The sequence below is a fragment of the Acanthochromis polyacanthus genome, chromosome 5 (assembly GCF_021347895.1).
Source record: "Acanthochromis polyacanthus isolate Apoly-LR-REF ecotype Palm Island chromosome 5, KAUST_Apoly_ChrSc, whole genome shotgun sequence".
Taxonomy (NCBI): Eukaryota; Metazoa; Chordata; class Actinopteri; family Pomacentridae; genus Acanthochromis; species Acanthochromis polyacanthus.
This window is the reverse complement of record NC_067117.1, coordinates 22,875,481-22,888,823: the sequence shown is the minus strand read 5'-3', so window position 1 is coordinate 22,888,823 and position 13,343 is coordinate 22,875,481. Positions and strand designations below refer to the sequence as shown.

The 13,343-nt window shown below is 39.9% G+C and overlaps 1 protein-coding gene across 1 annotated transcript; it reads right to left on the bottom strand.

The window, feature by feature from the left end:
• Positions 1–1,026: 1,026 nt before the first annotated feature.
• Positions 1,027–5,975, bottom strand: cidec (cell death inducing DFFA like effector c). Its single transcript, XM_022200215.2, has 6 exons — positions 5,846–5,975; positions 5,478–5,546; positions 5,249–5,402; positions 3,643–3,792; positions 2,805–2,995; positions 1,027–2,035 (listed from the first exon to the last, which is right to left on the bottom strand). Exons 2-6 carry the CDS (start codon positions 5,528–5,530, stop codon positions 1,855–1,857), a joined length of 729 nt encoding a protein of 242 aa, XP_022055907.1. The 5' UTR covers positions 5,531–5,546; positions 5,846–5,975; the 3' UTR covers positions 1,027–1,854.
• Between the last annotated feature and the right edge of the window lie 7,368 nt (positions 5,976–13,343).

Sequence of the window (13,343 nt, the reverse complement as noted above, 5' to 3'; positions counted from 1 at the left end):
AAACCTTTTCCACATCAACTTTACAAATATACTTCACCATGCTGAATGTATCTTCGCACAACTCGTCCTTCTGTCGACCATTTTTGAGCCACGTTGCATTTCTACAGCCTGCAGTTCACCTGAGAACTCAGATTTTATTCATATTAAAGTTGCTCACAGTTGAGACAGCTGTGTTTTCTCAGTTTGCTGATTATTTACAGGATCTGGTGGAGCGGCTTTATCTTTTTAAGCAGTTGTTTAAATGACACGTTTAACCTAGATGTGGTTATTGTTTTTGATGGAACCACACAATCACATGAAACGTTCAAGGCCACTGAAGAGTTGAAAACTTGGACATTTTTACAGATTTATTGGTTTGATCTGGTGTGATTTTTGATTAAAAAAAGAAAAGGATGCCCTTCAGGCCCACTGGACAGTGTTGGTGCTCACAAGGATAAACTATGAATAAAAATTACATGTTGCATGAATCTCACATGATTTTCAGTCTGTTTGTTGCAGAGTTGTTTTTAGTGCCTGTTTTGAAAAGACCCGCCAATTAATTTGACATAAGAAATAATGTGGTCTAATACAGTGCTTAGGGTTTTTGTTTTGAGGTGTAATTTATCTACTTTTGGAACACATATGACTCTCAGCGCCACCGAATATACCCTAACTTCCTAATTAAAATTAGTGACGCATTTGCAAACTGCCTATGACTAAAAAGAAAAACCAAAGCACTCTCATTAGACATGATCAACAGACTGACAAAGAGCAGATACAGCAGGAATCCATCTAAATGACACACAGATAATTGCATGGCTACAATACACTTGAATGGTCCCACTTATATTACATTAAGAACCTCAGCAAACATGGATTAAAGCGTGAGACAGTGAGCACAAACCTCATGACTCACTTCAGCGCAAATAAAGAAATAGAACACGACCAGCATTATTTCTGCATTGTGTTTGCATGTGGGTGTGAAAGCGTGGTTCACAAATTCATAGATGTAATTTAACTGACACATTATATTTTTCAAACACAGCAGCTGGTATGTGGAGTGTTTATTAAAACAGAAACGACCAGACTGGTTTTCTTTTCCACTCAAATTTCATGTCGACAGAAAAGCAAAACAAGGCAAGAAAACAGACCACAGCAACATTGGACCTACAGAATCTGTACTTCTGACATTAATCTTTTTCAGGATCAATCAGACAGCTAATTTGGTTAAAATGTGTCCTGCTTTCATTACCACCTTCCTCAATATGATGGCAAAAACGCCACTTCTGCCGAAAGCTCAGACCATCGTCTCTCTTGCTTATATCTCTACATAATGGTTTGCTTCCGTCCCTTCACCCATTGCAGCTGCTCGCTCTTCACCCTTTCTACAGTCTTTTCCTCTGGTTTTCAGAGGCCGGCTGCAGCTGACAGGACAGTGCAGACCAGGGGACAATTAGGGAAGCGTGGGAGAGACAGCTGGATCTGTTGCCAATTACACCAACTGTGATCAGGAACCACACACACACACACACACTCAGACAGAGCCAGCTTAATGGGCTCACACTGCAACATCTTAACTTACTGAGATCTACTGTATGCAGACCCCAATGGATTTTTACAGAAAGTGGAAAATAAAAAGTGTCATCTTTATTTATTCTGAACACAGAAATGAGTAAAAGTGTTTTCTAAGGAATACCTTGTGGCTTCTATGTCCATATGAGGGGAAAAAAAATGTAACAGAGCAAAAGAAAAGTGACTGAGAGAAACTCCATGTTGCCCAACTACACTGGAAAATGTGACATGAACAGACCCCCATGTCTCATCTGTGACCTTAATCTAAGAGTGAACATCACGTCCATTCCACCACTCAGTCCATCAGTGGGAGATCTTTCCCAGCAGCATGCTCTGCAGCTGCCTCATCCTGCTTTCCTGAGGCAGCGCCAGGATCTTCTCCGCTCGCTCCTCCTCCTCCAGCAGCTGTTCGATGTAGCAGGAGGAGCCCAGCAGGATGTGGCCTGTGGCCTGCATGGAGAAGGTGGTCCATCGCAGAACCTCCCTGCAAAGAGAGAGAGTGGTCATAAATAGCAAATTTCAATTTTGAGAGAAATGATTGCACATAAGTAGACACAAAAAAACAGCATTCATGCAACATGAGCGGTAATGGAGCGGTATAATCTGGAAAAGGAACGTGTAATTTCATGAGTAATAGACAAACACGGCAGGAGCTGATTAGAAAATGATGCAACATAATTTCACAACATCACACGGTCATTTCTGACATCAGCTGATATCTAAGACCACTCCAACTGCTCATGCTGCAATGTGGGCCTCGTATTGGACGAGTCTGTAAAAATGTAATCCTCTCTGACTGAGGCTTCGTGCCAAAGCCGAAAAGCAGCAGATCTCAGCAGCGATGACATAACTCCTCGCAAAACTAATCTCAATAACATCTAGCCTTTGTTCTTGCGTGATCTGACCATTTTACCACCCACGCAGGTGTGTGTGTGATGAAATAATACTTCATAATTTACATTAGAGGCTGCGAGCAACACTAACTGGATGTTATAAAAGCAGCTGATTTACAGTTGGAGATGAGAAAAAAAACACCCACTAAGAATAACAGGACTGCCACAGGGTGATGATCTGCTTCAGTCAAATTAATCAATTTTCATCTCTAAACTATTACTAGAGGCACACATGGTGTTTTCGTACAGTCACCAGAGTGATGCTGTGAGAAAATACACAAATCAGTTACATAACGGTTCAACACAAAAGCATAAAAATATCAGAGAGGTCTCAGATATTCTGCACGATCCATCACTCACTTGAGCACACTTTTGGCAGCGTAGCAGCGCAGGTCATAGGACACGGTGTAAGCACCATACAGGGTCGCTTTCACATTCAGGCAGCCAATGAAATCTTTGGGGTTGTTCTTGTAGAGGTCGAAAGTCAGCTTGGCCACATCTGTCCGGTGCTTCTGCTTGCCTTCACTGTGCTGATCTCTGGGGGGGCTGTTCTGTGACGTGACAGGAAGAGGAACATAACTCAGATCAAACAATAACAGATGTGTTTCGGTGGCATCAATTCAGTCAGCAGACTCTGGATCTTTATCCTCCAACACACACTTTGACTCCACAGTGAAGCAGCTCCTCCCTGAGATGATAATGGAGGTAAATATGACAACAAGACATGGTCAACACGAGGTCACCACAGTAAACATTTGGGAGGAGTGGGAGGGGATTATTGCAAGCGCTACTTTCTATGGAAATTAATTGCTTTTGGGTGAACACAATTCAAATGTGATGACACCTCTGGGTCTGATTAATATTCACCCCCTGCCTTTCATTTTTACCAAAAAATTATCAAGGAAGAAACTACTCTTGGCTCTTCACCCTGCCTCCACACAATAACTCACATATTACTCTTCTATTCAATCTGGAGAATAAAATATTTCACTGAATAGTTAATGTACTCAAATAGACTAATTCATATTCATGAATGCTGCATTAAAGAAAAACATTTTTCCTGTTTGCCTACATCAAAGAATCGCCAGCATAACAAACGCTAAATAAACAGAGACCATCAATATGTTCAGCTTTGCACTGCAGTGAAGCTGTTGACCAACAGCGCCATCTAGTGGTGAATGTTAAAACAAACGCTCACAGGATGAGGCGTCCACTTCTGTCCCTTCTCCAGCACCATGAGCACAGCGTTCTCAGGCAGCGTCTGGAAGAATTCCTCCGTGTCCACATCGGTGCCATCTTCATCCAGCACCAACGCACTGACACACTGTAAGCGCATCGAGTCACTGGCCTGATAAAGGTAGAGAAGTGAAGCGTACAGTAAGTGCAGCTCTCGGCAAGAAAATGTGCTAAAAGTCATGAGGCAGGCTGCAGATGACAAGAGGACACAGTTCAGACGTGTTTCTCTACACAAAGACACAAATGATTACATCATTATCAGAGTCAGACACTCAGTCTTGTTACCTTTCACCCACCTGAGCTTGAAACATACATGTCAGTTATTCCATGTAAAAATCAACCAAAAAGAAAAATGATCTTCTCTAGAATAAGTTGTTTTGTTCATTAACTTGAATATATTTAATGAAATTTTAACTCCTTAGGATGATTATTCAGCCCAAGCAACAGGGCATTAAAGAACACAGAGGTTGGCCCAAATGTTCAACTTTTAATTAACATTTATTTTCTTGCATTTTTCACCCCTCATACATTCATCAAGTACAGATACATGCAGAATTGTCAGAGCTGAAAAACACATCCAAGTTTTGTCCTCAGGGTCAAAAATGACCCGCCTCCACTGAACCCCAAAAATAGAGCAGCTTAATTCAATTTTCAATCAAAAATCTAATTTTACATGAAGAAACAACCTGTCCTGCATCACACTTCATGAATGTCAGGTTTTTCCCTTTTCAGAAGGCAGAAACACTGGATTTAATCAGTGGACATCACTCGTTTTTATTGCATCACACATTACAACTGTTTTCTTTACTAAAGTTGAGGTTTATAATCACTATTATTGGTGTTAAAGGTACAGCATAGGTGTAAACATTATTCATTTAGCAGGAGACTTCTATATCTTAAGAAAGAACCAGAAATGTACAAAAAGTAGCTTAAAATGCATCTTTGAAGGAAAACAACAGTGTATTGTAGACTGTCAAATGGAATTGTACAGAATACAGCATGGAAAAGTCATCAAATTTAAAGTTGAAACAAGGTCATTTAGGGTTTTTTCTATGCTATTAAACATAGTGTCTGCGTCATTTTTGACCCAAAGACAACACAAGAGTTAAATTGCAGTAATCTCAGTTTTACACCACCTCCAGGTGTCACAATCTAAAGCCAAAATCTCATTTTTGTTCAGCACTATTTTCTCTAACCAATTTTGATCATCATCATCATCATCATTATAGTTTCAACAGCAAAACTAGTTTCTCATCTGTGACATAAACCAAAGCAATCAAACACTGGTAATCTGGATTTATTATCCTCTTTATAATAATTCACAGGAGAAAATAAGGAGTGCATTTTGGGGTACATTTTGAAGAGTTAAATCCCCTGTGGGACAGGAGGTAGAATGCACCAATTGATGTAATTTTTCACTGCTGTGACTCATTATTGTTACAGAAAGGAGCAATAATACAGTCTGTCCACCTGTATTAATTCCACTCTTTTAAACCATCCACTGTCTCCTCACTGTGGTTTCTGTCACCATTTGATCATCTTCACCCTTTTCCACTTCCCTCCCTCACCTTGTTCAGCAGGTCCTCCAGTGCGTCGGCCATAATGCCTTTCTTCACACTGCGGTCCACATTTGAGACTCTGAAGGGCTTCGACCGAGAAGCTCGACCCGACAGGAGCTTCTGGGTCATGGAGCTGCTGGCAGAGACGCTGGCTGTTACACACCTGAGAAAGGATGCATCTCGTGTTAAAATTTCTTCTCATATTAGCTGGTGACACCTCAGGGAGCACTGCTCTTACTTGGAGAGGCCAGAAGGAGTCAGAAGGCTGAGCGACTTCATCGCGTAATCCATATAAGGAAACCTCAACCTGCAGGCAGAAGAAGCTTGGGTTTTACTAGATTTTACCTGAAAGACATCACAGATAGCAAAGCGTGGCCTCACGGATGGAACAAGCAGCAGCTTTGAGTGAATACTGAAGCTCAAAATGTCCCATTCCAACAATAAATCAAGCCAAATAATGTAAAACTAATCCTAGGACTGCAGCTACTGTTTAGTATCCAGACAGTTTCCTGCAATAAATGACATTTTTCACAACAATTTCTTGATTAAAAGGCAAATAAACTACAACATAAACAGTTTCACTGTAACAGAAAAGTGCCACTTTACCAGTTTTAGAAAATAATCCTTGTGGTTTTCGCTCCTGAACTGCTGCTCTGAACTGTTTTGAACCACTAAACCTCAGTGACAACGTTCTCCTCTTGTTACTGCTTCTTGCACCACTTGGTCATTGAACTTTGTGCTAGTGACTGTTGAGTTGGTGGCGAATCATCAGCTTTATTGACAAATTCCCCACAGACTCTCCCACTGGTCCCAGTTTGTTACGTTAAGAAACAGACTTTAATTGACTCAGTACACGTTAAAGGGTCAGACAGGTTTGAAATTTAAAAAAAAAATACTGTATTCTGTGAATTAGCCAGTGGACAGACTTTCAAAACTTTGTGGGATGAACGTCATCTTTATTGCCCTAAGCCAAATTCAACCCAACTCTACTGAGGTGTTGACAGATTTTCTTATCTGTAAGCAACTGGATTAAATGCTAAGGACTGTGATAACCATAGGTTCAAAAGATCAAAATATGGCAGTGGTTTGAGGAGATTAAGTCTATGGAAGTCACCATGCTTAAGCTGAATTTTCTGCATTTAACGTGGATAAATTTATCATTGATATCAAGAGCATGCTTGTGTTCTGTTTTTTTCTTTATAAATTCTCATTATACACATATACAAGCATTTCAACTTCTAAGATTCCTTCTGTGATTATTTTTCCTTCGTCTCTCTCAGGGGTCAAGGAGAATAATTACCCAGATGAGGTCATCGTGTTCAGCCCATGCTGTCGTACACTCTGGAATGTCTGCACCTCTCAGTGTTATCACATCAGGTTGCTCAACATGATCTACAGTTGGTCTGAGATCACCTGTGTACACTAGTCAAAATAATTAAAACCCAGGGACTGATGTGAAACTTACAGAACCTGATGTTTTAGTGGGGAAAACTGAGCCACAGCATTCCTGCTTTCTTATTCAATATTAAATTTAGCTGGTTTCTTAAATGGTTTCAAAAGCGGAGATGTTGAAATTAATAAGGGACACTCAGTTCAGACAAAAAAAAGCCACAAAATGCAGACTATGATTTCACTAGTATTCACTTACACAACCCACCAGCATGTTGCCAGCAGCCACATTTCAGCTGAGAGCAAATCATTCACACTCAACAGTCTCCTGCACGACTGTGGCACGAGGAGTACAACGAGAAGAAACAGGAGTAAATGTATAACCTCACATATGGTAAAGACACACACAGCTTTGACATTACGTATACGGTTTATTTTTTCGGATTGGCTAATTCTCAAATGATTTATGGACAATAAAGAGAATTGTCAAAACTGAAGGTGACTTAAGGTAAAAATGTAGGATTAACAAAGAAGGCCTGAGTTAACACGTTACACAAACGGCAGTTCTGCCTCAATCCACCAAATAACCCACACCTGACGCCTGTGTTTTTATTCTTTATTCTTCCTATTTCGGTCTGGAACAGGTGCCCAATGCATTTCACTACATATTATACTATGTATAAGTGTGTTTGTGATCATTAAAGGTCTTGAATCTAATTTGTTGTTGTATATAGTACTGCTGGCATTTAACGCAAATATTTAAAACAGTCAGGTGAATTTCCATTATTCCTAAGAGCCTCAGTAGTGTGTAACTGGAATTCTTTTTTGTTTCTAGAAGAGATTCATCACTGCCACCCAAGAAGTTTCTTTAGTTAAATATAACACACGAAACAGCAGAATAAAAGCACCACAGTTAGCCAGCAGCTCGACTGCATCTATTTTTACTGGGCTAGTACAGAAAAACAGAACAACCACACTACATGAAACTAAACTAAACTTAAAAATCCATCAGTGTGAGATCATTAAAGTCAGCAAAAACAATTAATAAAATGTCGTCATTGGTGGTGGCAATTTTGTGCAGACCTTAAGGCTGGTTTTACATACTGTAATCCCAACATTAATTAAATTACTAGAGAAGCGCTTTTAGTTTTGCACGGTCTTAACCTTAATAATTAAAGTTCAGGCTCTTTGCCAACATACAGAGAAACTTTAAGATGATACAATCCCTACATATTGGAAGATATTTGGTTTGGTGGATTTGAAAATGTTCTGGTCAAAAGTATCCAGTTGGATGAATTAATTTTAGAACCATACAAACTAGAAAATGGCGACCACGTTTAGCATTAAGTCGTGATACAGAGCAAAGCATCACGACTTAATGCTAAACGTGCAGCTTCTGTTAAATGTTTGCACTGAATAAAAGAATGTATGCAATAAAATTTCATAGGCAGTGTAACATAAGAGCGCAAAAAACGAAGCAGTAATTTACTCAGACTTACATTTCCAGTGGGTCTCTGCAGTAAAGTGGCTCCATGGGAACTCTTATTAACAACACCTGGATGAGACTAATTAAAGCTTGCGCCATTTTAGATTTCTCTTCCTCTCTGTTTCCTGTCTTGGAGCTCTTCAGCTATGGATATCCGGTTTTAGTGTCGCTATTATGAACATATGTGACAACACGAAGAGAAATCTTTATTAAAGCTGTTTAAAGGACAGGTAGAAGTCTTGAATTTATTGTGGAGAAAGCGCAGCAATGAGGACATTATGTGGACAAGAGACGAACTGCAGGTAATAAAGTTCAGCTGAAACACAGCAGGATGCATTTATTTAAAACTGTATTTATGAGGAGACGCTAATAATTTTACCGGAAGTATCACAGAAATTCACTTACAATGAGGATTTTTTCTAGTCCAAGTTTGACTAAAGTGTTTGTTTACACATGCAAATAAGGTAATTGGTCCTTCTTTTAGATACTGTTGTGCACTTCAGTCTCCTGTGGTTAGTACTTCAGTCTGTAACTTCACTAAATATAAAATAAATGTAATGGAGCAAAAAAAAAAGTGATTCCTCTTTGAATTGTAATGGGGTGTAAGTATATGTTAGCACTAAATAAAAATACTCAGGTAATGTATGACTTACCAGTCCTGGGACGTAATTAAGTACATTTACTTAAGAAGTGGGAAACTGGTCAACTCGTGCACATGCGAACTCGTGCGTATGCAAACTTGTGTGTATTGAGTGAATGTAAAATCAGTGTTTTATTATTTATTTATGGTGATCAAACATGGATTTATAAACCACTGGCAGTTACTGAATTGTCATCCCTAACCCTAACCCTAACCCTTGCATACACACAAGTTTGAATATGCACGAGTTGACCAGGTACCGTATTACCAAAGTGCAGTCTAGAGTATTTCCAGTTTATGCTACTTCCTACTCAGCTACATCTCTAACAGATCAAATTTTACAAAGTGGATAATATAACAGTCTTAAAATAAAGCACACTGTTCAAGATTAAACCAGAGATTTCCAACCCTTTTAACTTCTGATGTCTTTAAAAACCAGTATGTTTTAAAGCTCACATTTCAGGTGTCTATCAGCCTTTAACAGCTTGTTTCCCTTTAATCTTCTCACATGGACTCTTTTCAGTACATGTTCTAATAATCCAATATTTCACCAAAAATTAAAGTCCAAAAATAGAAACAGATTTGTGCATCAGTAGTCTGTTGAAGTTTTTTTCCATTTGTTAGTTTATTTATTTATCTGCTGTCTATTGTATGTAAAACTGACAATTTATTATTAATAATCTGATGATGTCTTATATAAAAATATATCAGCTAGAGGGATCAAACCGGTACTTTCATTATAATACTTTACATGCATATATACTTTTACGTATGGCATTTTTAATGCAGCATTATTTTTGCACAGCTGTACTGGTACTTTTACTCAAGCAAAGGCTCTAAAAGCTTCTTGCACCACTGTGAAGAGTTAAAAATTTTACTTGAGTACATGCACACAGCTACTTTGTACCACTGGAAACATCTTCAGTCCAAATTTATTTCCTGCACTATTAGCGGCTGCTGTGGTGGAAACACATTTGTCCTGGCCGATCTGTGAAACCACTTTTAACCTCATCTGAAGAGCCAAATAAAGATTGTGGTGTGTCGTCGGAGGACACTCATTACACAAATCAGAGTAGCCTCCAGTTAAATTTTTGTTATGATAACTTCCTTAAGATGATGAGCAAAGTACGTCCTAAATTCATATTTCCAAATACGCTTCACCGGAGACTCACACCAGAGAAAAAACAGTTTAAACTTACAGTCAAATTACTGGAAAAAGTATTTTTGAGTTGTATTTCTTGTGATATCAACAGAAGAAAACTGCTCATGTAAACAGAAATGAAATATTGGTACAATAATGTCATGGCAGCGTCAACACCCCCGTGCTTTCTTATTGCCAGCTAGAGCAATAACAAGATGGGCTGTTGTAGAAATAACTGGCAGATCATTTGTTTATTTTCTGAGCTTAGACTGTTTCTGTGCTGCTCGGTAGTGTATTAGTGGCCTTAGATTTACATTTACTCACAGTAGTGGTGTTAATTTATGCGTTTGTGAGCTTAAATGTTGCTTCTTAGGCACATTTTCTATCATATCCGGTATTAAAACTGCAGCAGTCTGAAGTGATATGTGTAATAAGTCGAGGTCATGACCAGTGTGAGACAGAACAAACTCGAATGTAAATCAGATGAGCAGTTTATTTCACTCCGTTGCTTCACATTTCATGCTCGGTGCAGGAGCACAGATGAATCATGCCACAGATATGAGTCTAATCTGGAGCAGATAATGCATCGGACTTAAAATAGCTGCGACTTGTTTGCCAAATTCATCAAGTATTAGTGAACAAAGGTCTATAGAAAGGGTCTGTTCTTGTTTCAGAGGTCAATATCCTGCCCGTGTCTTTGTCTGTTATCACACATCAGAGCCTGCTGTGGGTGACGCAGGCTCATTTGGCTCAGACCCATTCATTTGTGCTTTATGGGCTACTGATGCTTGTAATTATACTAAGCGTGCCTGATATCAGTGCAGAAATGAATTAGACTTGAGGAAAGAAATATGATTATCATATTGGATTTAATTGAACAACCTTATCTGTGAATTCAAGATTACACATGCACACACAAGAAACAGATTTTCCGAGACGCAGTTTCTGAAGTTTCCAGTGGTGAATAAACTGTGAGACAAAAGACCAGCTTCATCTTCCATTGTTTGCAGTGTCCTGTTTATGAGATAGTTTTACATCATTCTGTGTGATTATTAGTGTTTCAAGAGTTAGTCCATGGAGTGTAGAATGCAGCAGTCTAATAAATGATTTTATACAAGCATCAAAGTAAAGCAGATCTAAGCTCTAAAGGACAGATACTGACCAAAATGACTCTTTTCACCTGAACTAACATTGTTTCTAATCAGGTGTCGGCACCACAATGTGTTTACTCCACTGTGAGGTGAGATTTCTCCAGACTGCTTCCAGCGGCGTTTCATTTCCTCTTGCCTATTCGTGCCATCAGTTCTGCATTCGCCGCCGCCTTGGTCCTCATGTCCTGGTTCTTGGCCAGGTCTATGAGGACGCTGAGGATGCTGGTGGGAACATCGAGGGACAGGGCGAAGCGGGACCCCTGCTGGGCTCTCTTTGGCACCTGGGAGGCTGGACGTGGGGCTCGAGCTCGCCTCAGCACCAAGTGGTGCTCTGACTGCAGCAACGAGTTCAACACGCCGCTGCGGTTTAAGATGTCGACAGCCAGCATGTCCCTTTGCGTGTCCTCATCGAGTCTGGCGAGATCTGGACGGCTCCTCTGGCTCTGGACACACCAAGGCAGCAGCAGAGCCAGGCAGAAACACACTCGTACACTCCTCATGTCCAGAGCTGTCTGCAGGCAGAGAAACAAGCATTAACTCCATGTTACACAGCTGTGACACTGCAGGGCTTTGGCAAGTGTTTGATCAGGAATTCTCTTTTTTTGCAATAAAACAATGCAGCATCATCAATAATAACATCCAAGTAGCTGATTTACATTTCAGTATTCTCAGCTGATGCATGGAATAGCTTTGGAAGATGGCTTAGGTTAAACTGTTTTCTTTAGAGAATTCTGCATTCTTCATATGTTAACTCACTTTAAAGCACCAGCTATTTTGTCCAGCTTTTCTACTGCATTATGCAGGTAAGCTGACTAGACCTTGTCAGGGGTTAAAATCATAATCAATACTTACTTAGTGTCACCACTGTGCAAACTTGGTAACTTGAAAGAAACAAAAAGGCACTTCTCCCTCCTCTGTTGTAAAACAAGCAGCTCTGTCTGGTGATGATCTCTTGTCTTGGACTCTCAGGTGTCCTGTGATTCTGTATCTTCAGTCTCAAAGCTTCTTCTTGTAGAGGAACAACCTATGTGGTACACCGTCGGATGTTCAACTGGACTTGGCAGTCGGCTGCTCGTCCACTACTTCGCGTCTTCAGCCCCTTCCCCTCAACGTTTACACCCCATCGCCCTCCCCTCATTTCATCTCAGTTCCTCTGCACTCATTGCTGTCTTTCTCCTTCTAAAAATAACATGATGGTAATCACAATAGCTTGACTATAATGAATTAGATAGTTGCCTCAGTTTGGAGTCGTTGCACAACCCGTCCTCCGCCTCCATTCAAAAGTTAAGCTTCAACAAGCTGCAAGAAAAGAATCTTTTACATAGATAAACATTCATATTTGTCCCTGAAATTGTTCATTGTCTTGTCATGCTATTGAGTTTGTATGTCGTCAACCATCCGTGTAGACCGATATGGGATGTTAAAAACAGACAGTGATAACAACACTGACACCAACACAATCATTTTCATGCTATTATTAGCCTCTATTGTGATCTTTAATACTGTCTAATCTGATTGACACGGTGCAAGTCTGGAAAGTGGAAGGTTACAAAGATGTTTCATCAACAATTCATGAAGACACAGAGGAACTTTACCTGATAGTCTTCACTAACTGGACTCACCTCAAACACAGCAAAATGGCTTCTCCACCTACAAGAAACATCTCTGAACCTGCATCAAGGTAATGTTCCACCCTCATCCCAAGGAGTCAGTCTCAGGCACAGCATGAATATCAAACACACATATATATTTGATTGTGTTGTCTATAAAACAGCTTAAAAGTGAACATTTTTCATCATCTAAGCAGACAAAAACAAAAAACAAAACAGGTCTCCAGGTTAAAACAAACCGTCTAGTTCAGCATCAACACCACCTTTGGACAAGTGGTCACAGGGAGAAAAACACTCATCTCTATCTCAGATGATCATCACACACTCCACAAACGTGGTGTCGTCACATGAGGTCAGGGAGGCAGCTGTGTTTCTTTCAAATGCAAATGAATGATTCTTAGCAATAAATTAGAATGAAAATGTTCACTGGGAGTCAGGTTTGAATTGACAGGAGTGACTGTGGATTTAAGAATTGGCTGTTGATTTCCTGATTTAGCCAACTACAGATTTCTTCAGCTTTTATGAGGAAATTCAAACTTCAGGACACTCTGTATCATTGCCACTGTATGTGTACTTTCTGTTTACAGGACAAGGAGGAGAAGAAGAGGGAGGGATTGAGGGGCTGGACAAAGGAGCAATTACAGACACAGCTCTGAGAAGAACAATGTGGAGGAAGCAACTGTCAGG